This window comes from Bos javanicus, chromosome 5, assembly GCF_032452875.1.
Source record: "Bos javanicus breed banteng chromosome 5, ARS-OSU_banteng_1.0, whole genome shotgun sequence".
NCBI lineage: Eukaryota > Metazoa > Chordata > Mammalia > Artiodactyla > Bovidae > Bos > Bos javanicus.
Window position 1 is genome coordinate 65,092,247 of NC_083872.1, and position 21,138 is coordinate 65,113,384.

General features: G+C 42.1%; 1 protein-coding gene across 14 annotated transcripts in view; it reads left to right on the forward strand.

The window, feature by feature from the left end:
* Positions 1 to 21,138, forward strand: part of ANO4 (anoctamin 4) — a 431,104-nt gene that overhangs the window by 1,274 nt on the left and 408,692 nt on the right. For 12 of the 14 annotated variants that reach the window (XR_009736492.1, XM_061417051.1, XM_061417056.1 and 9 more), the window contains exon 2: positions 17,452 to 17,535. Coding sequence is in view for 10 of the 14 variants with exons in the window: in XM_061417036.1 (XP_061273020.1) it covers positions 17,452 to 17,535 (84 nt within the window). In the remaining 4 variants the exon portion in view is untranslated. Of the gene's footprint in view, positions 1 to 6,653; positions 7,744 to 10,086; positions 10,095 to 17,451; positions 17,536 to 21,138 lie in introns of those variants that run through there. The other 2 variants (XM_061417044.1, XM_061417055.1) reach the window with 2 other exon arrangements.

The following is a 21,138-nucleotide window of genomic DNA, read 5'->3' on the forward strand; positions in this document are numbered from 1 at the left end:
GCTGGCTTGGGGCTGGAGGGGTGTTAGTTGGAGGCTGCCTGGAACCTGGTAAGGGGGCGTTTGTGGAGTCCGGGAAGTAAAAACGCCTAAATTTTAGGTGTTTGCGGGCTTTGGGACTCCAGAAAAATTCCTTCCTCTTCTTACCACCGAGAGGAAGGGATACGGGTGTTGAGTCTTTTTCTAACGGTGTGAAGCTAGGAGTTCGTTCCGCGTTCAATCCTTGCTCATCTTGTCCCTGACTGACCTTGAACAAGTTATTTAAACTTTTCTGTGCTTGCATTTCTCCATCTGTAAATTAGAAATGAGAACATCTCTCTTGACAGATGCTATGGGGTTAAATTATATGCACCAAAATATGCTTTTAATACAGAAAAACTCAGCTTGGAAATAATAGTTACATGGAAATGGAAGATATTTTTCCCTTTCCAGTTTATTGTTAAAGAAATATATTTCTTAATTATTATTTTTAAGGCATTGTACAATTCTGAAGGAACATGAAATCAGTGTGAAGGTTTCAGACTGAGCTAGAAATCCTGGCCGCTGGGGAAACCAACAAGCCTCTTCATCAACATTTCTGCTTGCGTGGAAAAAGCAATTCTCTTTTGTCCTTTATCAGAGATGCTGCTGAAAATGGGTTATATGAGGCAGAAACTCAAGTAGACCTCTTCCCTTAACCTGGATTGCAATCAGTTGCTGTGATAACATTTAGTTTAGGCATTTTAAACATGGAAGTACTGAGCAGTGATTGGGGGATGTTCTGAGAGGACATTTCAGAGCCAGGGCTCCTTGGGAGGGAAATTATTGCCATTTGGCATGGAGTCTTCATTCTCTAGGCCAGTGATGTCCCCTGCTCATTTTCCCAAGGTTAAAGGGGTCAGTCTCCTTTTCTTGGGATTTAAACTGATAGGACTGAAACGACTTAGCAGCAGCAGCAAATGATCACTCAGGTGGCTCTGAGGGTTTGCAATCGATGCTTGGGAACCTAACAAATTGTGAGCAGATTACAAATTGCATACTAGTAGCCTTTTTTTTTTTTTTAAACTCAGAGCATTTTTTGCAGAGATTTGGGTTGTTTTTGTCTCTGCTGCACATTTAGCCCATAACATTGCCATTCTTGGGTTACCATTTGGGGATAATTCAACATTATGATCAGTTTTTAGTCCTATTCATTGGTAGAAATCTATTTTTACACCTTTTCCTATCAGAGAGAGCTAACTTGTGGATTTTACATGATGTTAGATTTCACATGCTTGTCTAGTGGATGTCAGTAATAGGTTTTACGTAATAATCTGTTCCATGATTTTCTAGAAGCTTTGAAAGCTTAATTGGGCAGCCAGGTGGAGAAAATGAAGTCTAAAGTGAAACTGTTTGCAAAGCAAGTATATTTTAGTAATTAAAGGAAAAAGTGGCAGATCTTTTTTTTTTTTTTTGACAACTAAAAGTTGTATAGTTTCTCTTTAGAACCTTACAGGGAACTGAGACAGATTTAAGTAAATATATCGATTAAAATTTGTGCTATTTAAATATATTCTTTACACACTCTTCTCCCTCCCCCGAACCATACCTAAAGTGGATACTCTTGGCCTCTAAGTGCACAGGTGCACGTTGGTTTCTTTGTCTATACTGAGGTGACCCAAGACACAACAAGATAAATTAGCCCATCTGGGTTTTCAACCTGGTGAATGAGTTCAGGAAAAACAAACTGAGCACATTCAATACAATCCTCCTCCGCTGGATGCGGTTGAGTTTATTTTCTGATGAGAGTTTGGTCCAGTTCTGGAACTTTCATCTCTCTTTTTAAAAAATATCCCCTTTCAGTTCTGTTGGATTTGGGTTTAAATATCATGATGGGGGATGATCTAAGTTTCTTGTCTAGAATTTAGAGGGTTCAATTTTTATATTCAGTTGACTGATTGAATAAATGCCTTTAATCCTATCTTTAGCACAGGGACTGTCAAGAGAATGAACAGTTACGGTATAGACCGTGTGTTTTAGGTTCCTAAGAAGAGAGAGAAATTTGGCTTATGTATGCATTTCATTAGCAGCAGGCTCCAGTTAAACCTCATTAGCTTCCCAACCAAATTTGCATTTTTGATCCTATGTTGGAATCGCTTTTTCTGTAGTTTGGTGTGAATTTTTACATTCAGGCAGCCATCTAGATATGTATCTTCTAGAAACATGGAATGAAATTAGGGTAATTAATAACTGTAATATGTCCTTGAAATACATGTTCAGTGGATGATGCTGTTTAAAAAATTCTGGATTTTTAATGCCTCTCCCTTTTGTACTCACTACTGATCTTTCTTTCCCTGTCTTCTCAATGGTATGGGTTCTTGACCACCTTTAGCTTATTATGTAACCATGTGCATGAGGCCAAGGATAGTGACAAGAGAGAAATGACTGGGACTTGATTCATTCTTGGCCATCCAAAAGAAGGCCCATGGACTGTGTCCAAGCTGCATCAGGAAGGTACTTGTGGTGGGACCTGCCGGCCTGGCTTTGAGCTGTCAGCTTCCAATCTTAGGAGGCTTAATAAGGGGCCCAAGGAGCTTATAGAGCACAGTGGGAAAGATTTCAGATAAGGAAAACCTCTTTGAGGAGATACTTGAGCAGAGGGGTGAATGAAGGAAAGGAACAAGCCATTTTAATAGGTGGGGAAAGTGCATTCCTAGCAAAGGGAACAATTAGGTGCAAAGGCCTTGGGACAGGAATGACTTTGTCATGTCCAAGGCTAGCTGGGAGGTCAGTGTGGTGAGAGCGTAGAGCCAGTAGATGAGAAGGAAAGGCAGTCAGAGCCAGTTTCGTTGTTAGCTATTCTCCCTTCATTTCCCTGCTACTTCTTAAAGGGCTTCTTTCTTCCCTGCTTCTGTTTCTTGTTACTGTTTGCCTGGGTTCTGTCTTTGGCTTTCTAATCTCACTCTCAGCCATTCGGAAGGCGTTGATTAGACCTCTACCAAATGGGAGACAGTGGCCCTGAGTGCAGAGTTAGTCTCTTAGCAGGAAGCCTGTAAACTGGGTGACAGAGTTGTAGGTAGAAGTGTGGGGTGTGCTGAGACACAATAACAGCAGTACTTTGTGCAAATTAGCTCATTTAAATCTCACCACTACCTTTAAGAAACTAGTCCAATATTAGCCCTGTATCCACTTGAAGAAATCAGTCCCAGATAGGTTGAAGAATTTACTTTATCTCATCTAATAAATGGGGAGCCCAAATACAGGCTGGAGAGTTTGGCTGGGGAACCTGAGGCTGGGGAAGTTAGGAAAAAGAGAGAATATGCTTGTTCACGAACATGTTCACCATGTATGGATGGCTCTGTGGATTAACTCAAGGAGTTAATGGGCTTGCTGCTGCTGCTGCTGCTGCCGCTAAGTCGCTTCAGTCGTGTCCGACTCTGTGCGACCCCACAGACGGCAGCCCACCAGGCTCCACCGTCCCTGGGATTCTCCAGGCAAGAACACTGGAGTGGATTGCCATTTCCTTCTCCAAGGAAAGTGAAAAGTGAAAGTGAAGTCACTGAGTCGTGTCCAACTCTCAGCGACCCCATGGGTTGCTGCAGCCTACCAGGCTCCTCCACCCATGGGATTTTCCAGGCAAGAGTACTGGAGTGGGGTGCCATTGCCTTCTCCGAGCAAAGGCCAAAGGCAGTGGATGACCAGAAGCTCAGAACTTCTGATTGGAAGAGGGTAGGAGAGGGGCATAGTAAGAGCCAAGCCTAACTGTGTAACATGGAAATGGAGGGAAGCCAAAAAGACAAGAGCCTAGGACATATGACCCTTCCTAGCACTTTGTCTTTATTGGTGCATGCGTGTTCAATCACCTCTGACTCTTTGCAGCCCCATGGACTGAAGCCCACCATGAGCTCTTCTATCCATGGAATTTTCCAGGCAAGAATACTGGATTGGGTTGCCATTTCCTATTCCAGGGGATCTTCCAGATCCAGGGATCCAACTCAAATCTCTTGAGTCTCCGGCGTTGGCAGGTGGATTCTTTACCACTGCGCCACCCGGGAAGCCCTTGTCTTTATCCAGTGACTCCCAGATAGGAATCACCAGCTTTGAGTTTCTTTTCTTGTTTGTACTATGCTTGTCTAACCAGCTGTCTGCTTGACTTCTTTACATGTGTTCTTCTCTGGCATTGCAAACTCATTGTGTCCAAAACAGAATTCCTCTCCTGTACCTGTATTCTATAGAATTAGTCCAGCTACTGAGCTCAAACTATGTTCCAGGCTCTAGCCTGGCTCCTAGAATACCAGAATAAATGAGATCTCACTCTTTCTCTCAGGATGGCAGCATCAGCTGGAGGAGCTAGACTCCTAAAGAGAATTATGATGTGATGTTGCAGGAGAGGGGCTGCGGGGAGTGAGGGAGAGGTTGGAAAGAGTTACCCAGAGGAGATGATGTTAAAAGACCAACTGGGAGAAGCAGGGTATTCCAGGGAGGGGCAACAGCATGAACAAAGGTGAGGGGAGCAATTCGGTGTTGGTAAAGCATGACATTCAAGACAGGAGAGGTTGGCAGGGGCCAGCATGCTGTATCTAGTACCTAGGCTGGAATCTTAGGAGTCATCTTTGAATCCTCTCTTATCAGAACACACTAACAGTGACCTTAGGCAAACAAATTTACCTCTGAGGCCTCAATTTTCTTATCTGCAAAATGGGATCTCTCTGAGGTTTAAATGCAACAGTACTTGTAAGAGCTTATGAGCAACACATAGTAAGTACTCAGTAAGCATGGCTATTACTGTCAACTGCCTCTCTCAGCCCATGTACTCTCAACCACTAAGTCCCATTGATTCTTCTTCCTTAAAGTTTTTATACTCTGGTTTTTCCTCTCCTTTCCCACTGTTCCTATCCTAGTCGAGGTCACTGCCAATTTTGACTGTAGTAGCAGCCTCCCAACTATCTCTGCCTCAGTCCAAGCCTCTTTGATCCCAGTTGCAAATCTAATCCTGTTATTCCTATGCTTAAAACTCTCCAAGGGATCCCCTCTGCTTGCAGGCCAAAGTCTGACTTCTCTAGGTTGACAAACAAGGCCGTTCAGGAGCTGACCATCCTTCTTTCCTGCTGCTCTTGGTCCCAGCATCCAACTTTTTAGGGAGGGAGGTGACCAATTGCGCCTGGTTTTCTCAGGTGTCTGGACTTGGCCCATGCTCTGAAACACAGCCCCCTCCTCCTCTATGAGGTTCACTCCCCCTCACCTTTGACCTCCCCATGCTACTGTGTTCCTGTCTCGGGCAAAGGTTACTCCTCTCCCAAACAACTTTTTTTGTGTGTGTGTGGTGCAACAAAGACTTCTCTCTGTGGGTTGTAAAGTCCCAAAGGCCATGGGCTACATCTTTTTTTTTAAGTGCCTATAATACTTTTTTAAAAAAACTATTTACTTATTTGGCTGCACCGGGTCTTAGTTTTGGCACTTCGTTGCAGCATGCAAGATCTTCAGTTGCAGCATTGGAACACTTAGTTGCAGCATGTGAGACCTGATTCTCTGACCAGTGATCAAACCCTTGTCCCCTGCATTGGGAGTGCAGAGTTTTAGCCACTGGACCACCAGGTAAGTCCCTGGTGCCTAGCCCAGCAGCTGGCACATACTGGGTGAACAGTCCTTGCCAGTCTGATCAACTAAAAGACTGAATGGGCAATAGGAGAAGGTAGTACACACATAGACATTTTTAAGGCTTCATTTTCCTTTTGCAAATAAGTAACAAAGCTTCTGGGCTTCCCAGGTGGCACAGTAGTAAGGAATCCACCTTCCAATGCAGGAAACACAGGTTTGATCCCTGGGTCGGGAAGATCCCCTAGAGTAGGAAATGGCAACTCTCTGCAGTATTCTTGCCTGGAGAATCCCATGGAGAGAGTTGCCTGGTGGGCTACAGTCCATGGGATCACAAAGAGTTGGACACAACTGAGCACACACGTACACAACAGAACTTTTATCCTTCAGAAAATAGAAATGAACAACAGAACAGAAGCGTCCACACTACGAGGTGAAATCTGAAGTATGCTAGTAGGCTAGAAGTCATGCTTTAGCTGCGAAAAAAATCTAAGGAGCTATTTGAAGGCGTCTCTTGTTCTTGTCCTCCACCAACTGGCATGCTTGTTGTTATGCAATCCAGTCATTCATGGTCAACATTGATTAGGATCCTTTTTGATTAAGAAGCTGCAGTGAAGCCTGCACAGATTAGTTTTTGACCTTCAGCCCTTCACACTTAAAAAATTTCTTTCTGGGGTAAAATTAAAATTTTTTTTGATCCTGTGAAGAAGCACTTTAATCTTTTCCTTTAAAACATGATGTTCTTTGTAATAGACATGTGGATTTTTCTATTAGAACTTAGTCCTAAACAAACTGTTCGTGGCTACCAACAAAGTTTCTGGAACAAACAATTCAACATATATTTTGTGAGTGCTCACTATGTGTGAGGCACTGTTGTGGGTTCTGGAAGTAAGAACAAAATTAAAAACCATTTTCATAAATCTTATTACATTGTAATAATGCTGCTGCTGCTGCTAAGTTGCTTCAGTTGTGTCCAACTCTGTGCGACCCCATAGACGGCAGCCCACCAGGCTCCCCTGTCCCTGGGATTCTCGAGGCAAGAACACTGGAGCGGGTTACCATTTCCTTCTCCAACGCATGAAAGTGAAAAGTGAAAGTGAAGTCGCTCAGTTGTGTCCGACTCTTCATGACCCCATGGACTGCAGCCTACCAGGCTCCTCCGTCCATGATATTTTCCAGGCAAAAGTACTGGAGTGGGTTGCCATTGCTTTCTCTGTGAATAATGAGGTATGGATATTTACCTTCTGGAAAAAATGACAAAGAATGTAGGCTTTTCAACACTGAATCAAAAAGGTACAAGGAGGAAACAAAAGGAAAGGAAAGGCTTTTCTCTAATTAGGATTCCTGGAAAGTCTTTTTGCCACTGTGTCTGTGAGAGTGGAATCAAAGGGAAGCTGAGATAATGAATATCGGGCCCGTGTTTAAAATGCAGGAATGGTGACTGAAGTATTTGAAAGATTGCTAGAGTCTTTGGCAAACATTTATTGTGCTTTTTATGTATTAGGCAGAGCCAGGCACTGTGGACACAGGTGAATAAGCATTGACTTTGCCCTCCAGGGGTTTGGGTCTAGCTCGGGTCCAGTGGGAGATGCGGAGGAGAGAACCATTCCTAGTACAGTAAGTCCCCTACATACGAACCTTCAAGCTGCAAACTTTCAAAGATGCAAACATGCTTTCCGTCAAGGTCAGGTGTGAGTGAAACTGCAGCCTGTCCTCCATCTCCTACTGCTGATGATCTTTCAGCTCTATCATCTCCCACCCCCTCTGCCTCCTCCAGGCAGTAACTCTTCTTGCCTGTTCACTTGGTGCCAATCTCTGTATGCCAGCTGTTGCACTGTTCAGTTCAGTTCAGTTGCTCAGTCGTGTCCAACTCTTTGTGACCCTGTGGACTGCAGCACACCAGGCTTCCTTGTCCATCACCAACTCCTGGAGCTTACTCAAACTCCTGTCCATCAAGTCGGTGATGCCATCCAACCATCTCATCCTCTGTCGTCCCCTTCTCCTTTTCAATCTTTTCCAGCATCAGGGTCTTTTCCAATGAGTCAGTTCTTCACATCAGGTGGCCAAAGTATTGGAGTTTCAGCTTCAGCATCAGTCTTTCCAATGAATATTCGGGACTGATTTCCTTTAGGATGGACTGGTTGGATCTCCTTGCAGTCCAAGGGATTGTACTGTACTACTGTACTTTTCAAGGTACGGTATTGTAAGACTAAAAATGTTTTATTTGTTGTGTTTGTTTTTTATGTATTATTTGTGTGAAAAGTATTATAAACCTGTTACAGCACAGTACTATATAGGATTGTATTAGTTGGGTACCTCAGCTAACTTTGTTGGACTTAAAAACAAATGGGACTTTTGAACTCACTCTTAGAACAGAACTCGTTTGTACGTTGGGAACTTACTGCTATTACATCTGGTCCCTGCCCTGCCTGTCTCCTGATGCTGCTGCAGCGTCACATGAAAAAGCAAAGACGAAAATGTAATGAAAACCTAGAAAGCCCTGGAGCATTATAGTACACAGCGCTCTGGTGTGTTTATTGCTGTTGTGGGGAAAGCTCTGTGGAGTGAAGCACGCTCTACACTTTGGTTAATTCATCAGCACCGTAGGGGGACTTTCCAAGGCACCAGTTCCTACTGGGGCCAGCCTGCAGCTACTCTGTGTGGTAGGCACTCGATGTTTTTTAAATGAATGAATTTCAGTCACAATGTAAAGCAGGAATTTGAGGCTCAGGGAGGTTAGGGATGAGATACAGACTATAGCAGCAAGGAGGAAAGGGTTGGCCTTGAATATTAAACTTTTCTGTAAGCCTATAAAATACACAGCAGACATGGAGTAAATCATACCAGTATTTCTAAGGAACATACATATGCACATATAGACACACATCCCACCTACATGATTGATATTTTGTTTTCTTACTAGTGGATTTTCTAGAGCCTTTTATAAACAATTTTAAGTGATTTGCAAAAAGAAAAAAAAAAACATGTTAACGATGTGGTAAGCAGTTGTAGCTCACTCTCCACATAATAAATATATATTTTTAAAAGTTAAATGTTATTTCTAGTATACTACTGTAGAGTGGTAATTAAACAAATTGTGAATTTTTTGATAATGTCAATAGTTATGTGTCATTATCAGTTTGATAATTCTTGAGTTTCATCTGTCCATATCAGCAGATTTCTAATATGTTTTTAAGGGTTTAATGAAAATATTTTCTTTTTTTCAGTATGTCTTCCCTTTCTTGTGGGTGAGATGTTCTCCCAGACTTTGTGGACTGTGGATTCCAGGGGAGGATTTTACCGGGGCTTGGAGACCCTAGACTGGTAGCACTGGCATCACCTGGGATTCTATTAGAAATGCGACTGTCAATTGTATCTCAATAGTGCTGAAAAATATGCAGAATTCCAGGCCCATCCAGAGCTATAAATCAAGCTCTTCACTCTAACAAATGCCTGAGTGATTTGCAGTCTCAAATTTTCTGTATTTTCGCTAAAATTTTCCTTGCTTAACCAGTTATTAAGTATGTTAAAATCTTCCCCTCTGATGATGGATTTGTCAGTTTCTCCTTGTAGCTCTATTAATTTTTGCTTCATATATTTTGAGGTTATTTTATCTTAAATAGCTCAGATGTAACCTTTTTTATATCTTCCTGAAGAATCGAACCTTTTATCGAACCTTCCTGAACCTTTTATCATTATTTATTGCCCCTCTTTATGCTTAATAATGCTTTTTGTCTTAAAACCTTTTTCATATAAAATTAACATAGTACCTCTAGCTTTATTTGATGAACGCTTGTTGTATCTTTTTTTATCTTTTATGTTCAACATCTCTGTGTCCTTCTGTTATAGGTGTTTCTCTTATAAATAGCACTTAGTTGATTTTTGTTTGTTTGTTTTCAAAATCCATTTCACAGTATCTTAAATAGCAAATTTAGACCATTTACATGTATTGTTATTACTAGTGTATTTGAACTTAATTCTACCATTTTACTTCAGATTTTCTCTTTGTCTTATTTTTTCCTATACTTTAATTCTCATTTATTCCAAGTTGAATTTTTTTGTTAATTTCCCTCTCCCATTCTTACTCACCATCTGTCTCCAATAAAAAATTAATTAAAAAAGCACTAGGTTTGTCTTATTCTAAGCCAATATTTGAGAACAGAGGCAAAGACAGAAGGAGGACAGATTATTAATGTGAGCTGGGTTAGGTGGGCTCCTAGTGTATCTGGTGCTACATGTTTGACAGTCATTTATCTGATGAAATTCTACAGAGAATGAGATAGACATCAAATCATGGACCCTGTCTTCAGAGGCCACCTTAACAGGAATGTATGACAAAACTTAACCCAACTTTATTTGTCTCAAATTATTTTGCGTATACTTATGATCAGTATGTTCTTGTAACAAAATCAGGTTGCTTTACAGTGTTGTGTTAATTTCTGCCGTACAGCAAAATGTATCAGTTATATCTATCTATTCTTTTTTATATTTTCTTCCTATTTAGGCCACCACAGAGCACTGAGCAGAGTTCCCTGTGCTATACAGTAGGTGCTCATTAATTATCTATTTTATACATAGTAGTGTGCATATGTCAATCCCAACCTCCCAGTTCATCCCACCTCCCCTTCCCCTCCTTGGTATCCATAAGTTTTTTCTTTACATCTGTGTCTCTATTTCTGCTTTGCCAATAAGTTCATCTGTACCATTTTTCTAGATTCCATGTATAAATGATATTATATATTTACTTTTCTCTTTCTGACTTCACCCTGGATGACAGTCTCTAGATCTATCCATATCTCTGCATATGACACTATTCCATTCCTTTTAAGGACTGAGTAATATTCCATTGAATATATGTACACATCTTCTCTATCCATTCCTATGTTGAGGGACATTTAGGTAGCTTCAGTGTCCTAGGTATTGTAAATAGTGCTTCAGTGAACATTGGGATGAAAAATGGAGAAGCTCTATACAGTCAGCAAAAAGAAGACCAGGAGCTGACTATGGCTGAGATCATGAACTCCTAATTGCCAAATTCAAACTTAAATTGAAGAAAATAGGGAAAACCACTAGACCATTCAAGTATGACCTAAATCAAATCCATTACGATTATACAGTGGAAGTGACAAGTAGATTCAAGGGATTAGATCTGATAGAGTGCCTAAAGAACTATGGACAGAGGTTCGTGACATTGTACAGGAGGCAGGGATCAAGACCATCCCCAAGAAATGCACAAAGGCAAAACTGAGGTCTGAGGAGGAGGTCTGAGGAGGCCTTACAAATAGCTGTGAAAAGAAGAGAAGCAAAGTGCAAAGGAGAAACAGAAAGATATACCCATTTGAATGCAGAATGCCAAAGAACAGCAAGGAGAGATAAGAAAGCCTTTCTCAGTGATCAGTGCAAAGAAAGAGAGGAAAACAATAGAATGGGAAAGACTAGAGATCCCTTCAAGAAAATTAGAGATACCAAAGGAACTTTTCATGCAAAGATAGGCTCAATAAAGGACAGAAATGGTTTGGACCTAACAGAAGCAGAAGATACTAAGAAGAGGTGGCAAGAATACACAGAAGAACTATACAAAAAAAGATCTTCATGACCCAGATAATCACGATAATGTGATCACTCACGTAGAGGTAGACATCCTGAAATGTGAAGTCAAGTGGGCCTTAAGAAGAAGCATCACGACGAACAAAGCTAGTGGAGGTGATGAAATTCTAGTTGAACTATTTCAAATCCTAAAAGATGATGCTGTGAAAGTGCTGCACTCAGTACGCCAGCAGATTTGGAAAACTCAGCAGTGGCCACAGGACCGGAAAAGGTCAGTTTTCCTTCCAATCCCTAAGAAAGGCAATGCCAAAGAATGCTCAAACTACTGCACAATTGCACTTATCTCACACACTACCAAAGTAATGCTCAAAAATTCTCCAAGCCAGGCTTCAACAGCATGTGAACCATGAACTTCCAGATGTTCATGGTGGATTTACAAAAGGTAGAGGAACCAGAGATCAAATTGCCAACATCCATTGGATCATCAAAAAAGCAACAGAATTTCAGAAAAACATCTACTTTTGCTTTATTGACTATGCCAAAGCCGTTGACTGTTTGTATCACAACAAACTCTGGAAAATTCTTCAAGAGATGGGAATACCAGACCATCTGACCTGCCTCCTGAGAAATTTGTATGCAGGTCAAGAAGCAACAGTTAGAACTGGATATGGAACAACAGACTGGTTCCAAATCAGAAAAGGAGTACGTCAAGGCTGTATATTTTCACCCTGCTTATTTAACTTATATGCAGAGTACATAATGAGAAATGCTGGACTGGATGAAGCACAAGCTGGAATTAAGATTGCCGGGAGAAATATCCATAATCTCAGATATGCAGATGACACCACCCTTATGGCAGAAAGCGAAGAACTAAAGAGCTTCTTGATGAAAGTGAAAGAGGAGAGTGAAAATGTTGGCTTAAAACTCAACGTTCAGAAAACTAAGATCATGGCATCTGGTCCCATCACTTCATGGGAAATAAATGGGGAAACAGTGGAAACAATGACAGACTTTATTTTGGGGGGCTCCAAAATCACTGCAGATGGTGACTGCAGCCTTGAAATTCAAAGATGCTTACTCCTTGGAAAGAAAGTTGTGACCAACCTAGACAGCATATTAAAAAGCAGAGACATTACTTTACCAACAAAGGTCCATCTAGTCAAAGCTATGGTTTTTCCAGTAGTCATGTATGGATGTGAGAGTTGCACTATAAAGAAAGCTGAGCACCAAAGAATTGATGCTTTTGAACTGTGGTGTTGGAGAAGACTCTTGAGAGTCCCTTGGACTGCAAGAAGATCAATCCAGTCAGTCCTAAAGGAAATCAGTCCTGAATATCCATTGGAAGGACTGATGCTGAAGCTGAAACTCCAGTACTTTGGCCACCTAATGCAAAGAACTGACTCATTTGAAAAGATCCTGATGCTGGGAAAGATTGAAGGTGGGAGGAGAAGGGGATGACAGAAGATGAGATGGTTGGATGGCATCACTGAGTCAATGGACATGAGTTTGAGTGAACTCCAGGAGTTGGTGATGGACAGGGAGGCCTGGCATGCTGCAGTCCATGGGGTTGCAAAGAGTTGGACATGACTGAGTGATAGAACTGAACTGACTTATAATTTCAAATTATGGTTTTCTCAGGGTATGTGCCCAATAAACCTAGGTTTTAATTCCAGCTTTGTGACTTCCCTGAAGTGTGATTCTGGGCAAGTTCTCTACTTTTGTGAGCTTCTTGATAGTAGGATAATCATACCTATCTTAAAGGAATCTTTTTGGAACACAAATGAAATAATGATGGAAATGAAGTAATGAATTTTTAGCTCAGTGCCTGACAAGAAGTATGTAGTCAATGACCACTGTTTTATGAATCCACCACCATTTCATTTTCTTAGACATTTTGTACAGAATTTGCATTTCTACATCTTGCCCTACTGTAATTTCTGTCCCTCTTTATTTTTGTAAAAAAGCTATTATATATACAGACAGGTGGTCAAGACAGATTGATAATTTAACAAATAATTATAAAATGAATACCTTGTGACCACCACCTAGGTCAAGAACAGGACATTCCCAGCACTGTGGCACACACCTGCATTCCCCGTACTTTCTCACAATTCAAGGGGTTTTCTTTCTTACCAAATGGAATCACCATGCTGACTAATTATTTTTGTGCTAATTATTTTGATACTTTTCCTTACAGTTTTACCATCTATGTATGCATTTATAAAGAATTCAATTTAGTTTTGTTGTTGAAATTTTCATAAATAGAGTCATACATCATTTGGGTATGATATATATGCTTCTTTCATTAAACATTATGTTTGTGAGGTCTGTTGATAGTATTTTGCATTGCTTTGCTTCATTCATTTCCTTTGCTAGATGGTATTCCATTTTATAAGTACCTTTGTTCTTTTTAAATATAGTTAGTGTTAGTTGCTCAGTCATGTCCAACTTGTCATGACCCCATGGACTGTAGCCTGACAGGCTCCTCTATCCAAGGGATTCTCAAGGCAAGAATACTTGAGTGGGTTGCCATGCACTTTTCTAAGGGATCCTCCCGGCCCCAGGATCGAACCTGGGTCTTCTGCATTGATAGGCAGATTCCTTATTGTCTGAGTCACTAAGGAAGCCAAAAGCTAACACTAATTGTACACCTTCTGTGTATTATTTTATAAAGTAAATGCTGTTATTATTCCCATTGTACATACACGGAAACAGACCCACTGAGAGACAGTGTGCTCAAGGGGTGGAACCAGGTGTCTAATGTAGATTGAATGAATGAAGTCGCTCAGTCGTGTCCAACTCTGCGACCCCATGGACTATAGCCTACTAGGCTCCTCCATCCATGGGATTCTCCAGGCAAGAGTACTGGAGTGGGTTGCCATTTCCTTCTCCAGGGGATCTTCCTGACCCAGGGATCGAACCCAGGTCTCCAGCATTCCAGTTAAGTTGCTCAGTCGTGTCCAACTCTTTGCGACCCCGTGGACTATAGCCCACCAGGCTCCTCTGTCCATGGGATTCTCCAGGCAAGAATACTGGAGTGGGTTGCCATTTCCTTCTTCAAGCAGAGGCTTTAACCTCTGAGCCACCAGGGAAGCCCCCATGGACTGCAGCCTACCAGGCTCCTCCGCCCATGGGATTTTCCAGGCAAGAGTACTGGAGTGGGGTGCCATCACCTTCTCCGCTAATGTAGATTACTGACTCCAAAACCCACAGAGTTCATTAACCTCATTCATAGGCTCAAGTTTTTCCGCCCCTTACTTAATTTTATTTAACTGCAGTTCGTTCCTAAAAGATTAAATGGATAGTCAAGCCCTCTCACATTTTTTGGTTTTAATTCTTATATAGGAAAACATCTTCTTTACAGAGTCACTTTGTACCAAAACTACCGTAGTTTTTTGTACTTATTATTGCTCTTTGATTCTTTTCAAAATATTGCGAAACTATGCCCTAGTTTTACCACTCAGATTAAACTCAAATTTCAGTAGTTTTTCCTGTTCAAATATATGCGCAGCCTCTTCCCAGGCATTCATTGCTAATTCAAACATTCTGCTTCTTTGTTGATTACTAATTCTCAGTGTTCTTCTCTTTTTCATTCCTTTTCTCTTCTCACCATTCATAATCATTTCTGTGGCTACTGAATCTCTCCTGTCACCTCTCCCCACTCTTTGATGCCATTGACCTTGTCCTTTTTCACTTCCAAAATATTTTAAGGGCAGATCATTAGTGAAGGGTTTTTAAAAATTAGGAAGGACAACTTTAGCGTAGTTGTAGTTTGATGTGTTTTAGGTCTGGGTGTTGTTGATTCAGCTGATTCCACAAATATATATAGAATTACTTGCTAACTATGCATTTTGTGTGGCTGATTTATTTTTGTTAACCATACCTCATCCTCGTCTACCTCCCCACCCTAGCCCAGGAAAAGTGAGATAAGCACTATTGTCATTTTCAGATGGAAAGATCAGGACTAAAGAAGTCAAGAGCTTGACCAAGTTCACAGAGTTCATGTGCAGCAAAGCTGGGGCTTCAGACCTCAGGTCTGCTGACTCCTAGCCAAGTGCTCTTTCTCCTTGAACCTCTATTGAAGTTACAGTTCATAAGAAGGGGAAATGGTCATGTATTTTTCCTTTAATTTCATGCATTCCTTTATTCTTTCTTTCAAACAATGAACATATATTGAGGATTCACCTTTTCCAGGTGTAGCACTAAGGTCTGGAAATAACAAATTGAATAATGGGTGGACCTGCCCTTGACAAGCACATGGTTTGGGGTAAACCCGCTCTGTTCTTAGCTGTTGAGTCTTGTGGACACTTTGCGACCCCATGGACTATGGCCTGCCAGGCTCCTCTGTCCATGGGGATTCTCCAGGCAAGAATACTGGAGTGGGTTACCATGCCCTCCTCCAGGGAATCTTCCCAACCCAGGGATCGAATCCAGGTTTCCCTCATTGCAGGAGGATTCTTTACCATCTGTGCCACTAGGGAAGCCCTAGGGGTACCCATAATAGAGTACAATCTCGCATGCGTGATACTGTTGGAGTGTCTACTGTGCCTGAAGCCCACTAGAGAGGGGAGATGGTCTGGGAAGGTTTCTTAGAGAAGAAGTTGGTTGCATGAACTTGCTTGAATTATTTTCTCCACATTAAAAATTGTTTAGTTCCTTGTTTGTGGACCTACAGTGACCTTGATGTGGCCTCTAGGGGTTCCCATTACTTCCCTGGCCTCTGGCTCATTACCTGCTTTTGCCAATACTCTCCAATTGCTTTCAAACCACAAGCACATCCAGACACCCCTGCGGATGACTCCCATTTCCTGCTCTCTCTGCCTAGGCATCTGCGGGTCTTTCCTCCGAGAGTGTTCATCTGCAAAGCCATCTTCTCTAACAGTCTGCGTTACTGTTCTTAAAATATGACTTTGCATGTTTCTAAAAACCCTTTCTCTTTGAGTACATTTGACTAATTCTTAATTATTTCTCTCCTTCAGACCTGTAATTTTTAACATTATAGATCAGAATTTCATAATGAGTTTTCCTGGTATCACATGGCATATAATATTTGTATATTTCCTTCAGGTCAGTTTTGCAACCATTCTTATAATAACTTTTTGTCTCTAACCTGTAATGTGTTATATTAAATAATATTTATTTTGATATTTTTAAAAAATATTTATTTGACTGTGCCGGGTCTTAGTGGCAGCATGTGGGATTTTTTAGCTGTGGCATGTAAAATCTAGTTCCCTGACCAGGGATAGAACCCAGACCCCCTGCCTTGGGATCATGGAGTCCTGGCCACTGGACCACCAGGGAAATCCCTGTTTTTGATATTTTAAAGTCACTTATGCCCTGCCTTTTTCATAGACATTTTAAAGTAGTTCTGATCTCGGTTGGAGCTCTGCTCTGCCACATGCTGTTGCATGACCTCAGGAAAGGTGCTCAGCCACCTGGAGCCTCAGCTTTTCCATCAGAGACATGGGGTGACACCTGCCCTGCTCCACCTTGTGCAGGAGACAAGGTGGCTGGAAATGCTAAGATGCCATGTAAATGGGAGGTTTGGTGTCTCTGCTGCTCTGCCTGGAACGCAGTCTGCTCACGGTACTGAAGTCTGCATGGCAGCTGGCTGAATTCGAGCCTGGAAGGGAATTGAACTCACTCTCTGTCTCCATTGCCTGTCCTGCCATGATTTGGCCACCACTACCTCTTCTCAGGATGACTGAGTGGCCTCATAAAGCAGTCTTTCTGCCTCTTCTTTCACACTCCTCATCTGTTCCCCTTGCTGCCTCAAAGTGATCTTTCTGAAATGAAAATGGAATCCTGTTCTCTTGGCAGCATCCAGATTTGTTAATGTGGTTTATAAAGACCCTTTGTGGTCCAGCCGCTGCTCATCTCTCTTTTACTGTGTTTAGCTCTTAACTCACAAAGCTGAGACTTCTGACTTTCTAGACATGATGATAGCACTCTGCCTGGGTCTTTCCCCTCAATGCACCCCTCTTTTTCCTAGCTGGATGGTATTCATCTCTTAGGTTTTAATTCAGATGTCACTTCCTCCACAAAGCCTTACCTGATACATTCTAGTTTGGATTAGGTGTTTTTTCACCTGGTCATACAGTCCTCTCCCAGTGCCCTCCTCCCATTTTAATAACAGTGACACCAAACTGAAATTGTCTATGTGACAATCTGGGTTGTTTGTCAGAATGTTCGAAATGCCTGGCCCCTAGCACTTCCTGCAGTGAATGAACCAATGAAGGAGTACGCGTTTCCTGGACACAGATATTTGGTTTATTTACCAGCAGTCATAAATCTACTTTGTGGTTATGGTATTTATCAGAATGTAATTAACCTCCTCTTTTATTTTCTTAACAGACAAAGATATAAGCAGTGGGAGTTATAACCTTTCCTCTGCAACGACCGGCAGCTACTACAGTTGTGTCAGCCAGGTCACTATAGGTGAGCAACTGAGTCTTGTTTTAATGAAAATTATTATTACTTGTAAAGGGTTGGGGTGTGGGGCTAAGGAAGGAGTGAGTAGAAAATGTAAACGCCGCGGAATTTATTTTCAGGATCAGGGCAATTGCTTGTGGACTCAACTTGCTGAGGCGCCCTCTTGTGGATCCTTATTACTTTTGCATAGAGATGGTTGGAGCTAATGTGGTCCAGAGAGATTTAAAAAACATGGGTTTCCCTAACTCTCCATCATTTGCTTTCTCTTTCATTTATGTATCACCTATATTATTATGTACTTAATATAAAAACTGACTTAGTGTTTTAAGATTTATTTTAAAAAGAAAATTTATATCACAATAGCAAATAGTATGTTTCCTATAATTTAATGCATAGTAGTGAAAGTTGCTCAGTTGTGTCTGATTCTTTGCAACCCCATGGACTGTAGCCCGCCAGGCTCTTCAGTCCATGGGGATTCTCCAGGCAAGAATACCAGAGTGGGTTGCTGTTCCCTTCTCCAGAGGATCTTCCTGACTCAGGGATTGAACCTGGGTCTTCCGCACTGCGGGCAGATTCTATACTGTCTGAGACACCAGGGAAGCCCTATTCCCAGGTGGCTCAGTGGTAAAGAATCTGCCTATCAGTTTAATGCATACATGTGTAAAATAACAACAAATTAGTGTTACTGAATGCTAGCTATGCTTTGGGGGATTCTGTGTGTACCAGCTGCCCTGTCCCCTTACATCTCAGAAATAAAATCTCCTGTCATAGCACATGGCCTCCTCAGAAACTTGAAGTCTGCAGCCTGGGGCGTGTGGCTCTCTGTCCCTCCCTCCCGGATGAAGGACTCCCTGCAGATACAGTAGGATCCTAGCGGAACATAACATGCTCACCTAGCAGTACTCTTTGGGGGAAGTACAACTGGGATAGAAACAATATCAGTAATAGGAAGACCTGAGAAGCACATTTCTTGAAAAGCCCAGAGAATTTCTAGAAGGGGAGACTGAGGAAGGTTAAAGTTAGACATCTACCCTGGTAACATCCCTGGAGCCAAGTCAGTGGATGATGGGAGGAAAGCCAGGCACAGGGCCTTGAATAAGGAGTAATGAACTGTGAGTAGAGATGTCTCTTAAGACACGTGTCAATGAACGTGGAGGGGTAAATGGTGAAAACCATATGGGAGCTTTCTGTGCCAAGCGCTGTTCTAGGTGCTTTTCCTGTATGTACCCATTTAATCCTCATAACAATCCCATGAGATGGATGCTGTTATTTCTTCCATTTTACAGATGAGGGAACAGAGTTCTTAAAAAGTTAAAAAGTAAGTAAGAAAGAACACATGGATGGTAAGAGCTGGGATTTGAGCCCAGGTAATCCAACTCCCGTTGGATGTCACTCTTGTGAAATTGCCATAGGTCTAGTCAACTGTGGCCACCACGTCAGGGTGTTATGAACTGAATTTGTTTCTCCAAAGATAGATTGAAGCTTTAACCTCTGGTACCTGTGAATTGACCTTATTTGAAAATAGGGTGTGTACAGATGTAACCAAGTTAGGATGAGGTCACATTACTCTCAGACAGTAAAGCGTCTGCCTACAATGTGGGAGACCCGGGTTCAATCCCTGGGTGGGGAAGATCTCCTGGAGAAGGAAATGGCAACCCACTCCAGTCTTCTTGCCTGGAAAATCCCATGGACGGAGGATCCTGGCACACTACAGTCCATGGGGTCACAAAGAGTCGGACACGACTTAGCGACTTGACTTCACGTATGTACTTAGGGTGGGGCTTCTGATTCAATGTGACTGGTGTCTTTGTAAGCAGAGGAGAAGAGACACATGAGACACATATAAGAGGCAAAGGTTAGAGTCATGTGTCTACAAGTCAAGGAACTCCAACAATCGCCAGCAACATCAGAGGCTAAGAAAAATGCAAACAACAGATTTTCTCCTAGAGACTTCAGAGAGAGCACAGCCCTGCCAAAATCTTGATTTCAGATTTCTAGCTCTAAAACTGTAAGAGGATAAATTTCTTTCTTTCTTTCTTTTTTTTTAAAGCCACCTAGTTTGTGGCCTTTTGTTACAGTAGCCCTCAGAAACTCATGTAACAGAGTCTTTAAAAAAATTATCATTATGAATATTTTTTGGCTGTGATGGGTCTTTGTTGCTGTGCAGGCTTTTCTCTAGTTTCAGAGAGTGGCGGCTACTGCTTGTTGCCACGCACAGGCTTCTCACTGCAGTGGCTTCTCTTGTTGCAGAGCACAGGCTCTAGGTGCATGGGCTTCAGTAGTTGCGGCTCCCAGGCTCTAGTGGTGCACAGGCTTAGTTGCTCTGCAGCATGTGGGATCTTCCTGGACCAGGGATCAAACCTGTGTCCCCTGCATTAGCAGGTGGATTCTTATCCACGGTTCTGCCAAGTAAGTCCATGTGACAGGTTCTTACCTATGTCTCACCTCTGAAGAAGAGGTGGGTATGACACACAGTTTTCTCAGAAGGTGATGGGCCCTTGAATGTTGCTTCTGTTTCAACAAACTCAAACCAGCTGAACCCATAAGGAAAATTAAAACTCTTACGAAAAACCTCAATGAACTTTTGGGCCAACCCAATATTATTTCACATAACAGGAAAGTCTGTTGGGAGGACTGGTTGATTAAGCTGTTCAATGATACTGTGAAAGACCTTCCATTTGCCTTCCTAGGAGAATCTATCTCTGTGGTAGCAGCCAGATGGTCCAGGAATTGCACTGAGACACAACAGTGATCAGAGGGAAAGGAGCTTCGGTGCCTTCCTCAGGCATGCCCTTGAGGAGCTGAAACTTTCCCTTGCAGGGTCTGCCTCTCTCATTGGGTGGGATTAGGTCACATGACCACCCTTCAGCCAATCCCTGGCAAAGGAGATAAAATCATCTTTAGACCCATCCTTGCCCAGGTGGACATGGGAGAGGGCTAGATCTGCCTGCCCTCAGTCACTGGGCTATGTGTGGGTGGGATGAATTCCCAAACAAAATTTGACTCTGTGGGAGGATGACATGGGGGATGCACCGGAATCAGGCCATGTCCATTGCCCACACTCTGTCCAGTACAAACTCTTTAAAAATATTTATAGTAAAAATAGCAAATAATTAACAACTTTATACTCAGTACTGGAGGGAGGACATCTCTGAGTCACCTAGCAGTTTTTTTTTTTAGAGCTCTTTTTGTTTTCTTTCATCTCCTGTACTTCAAGTGTCTCATCTGTGAGGGAATTTCATTTAAGAAAACAGCACACTTCTGGACTTCTATTAATGTAGTTCTTTGTAGAAGGCAATGGCACCCCACTCCAGTACTCTTGCTTGGAAAATCCCATGGACGGAGGAGCCTGTTAGGCTGCAATCCATAGGGTTGCTAAGAGTCGGACACGACTGAGTGACTTCACTTTCACTTTTCACGTTCATGCATTGGAGAAGGAAATGGCAACCCACTCCAGTGTTCTTGCCTGGAGAATCCCAGGGACGGGGGAGCCTGGTGGGCTGCTGTCTATGGGGTCACACAGAGTCGGACACAACTGAAGTGACTTAGCATAGCATATGTCCTGACAAAAGAATTGCCAAAAAATCCAATCCACAGAAAAAATGACTC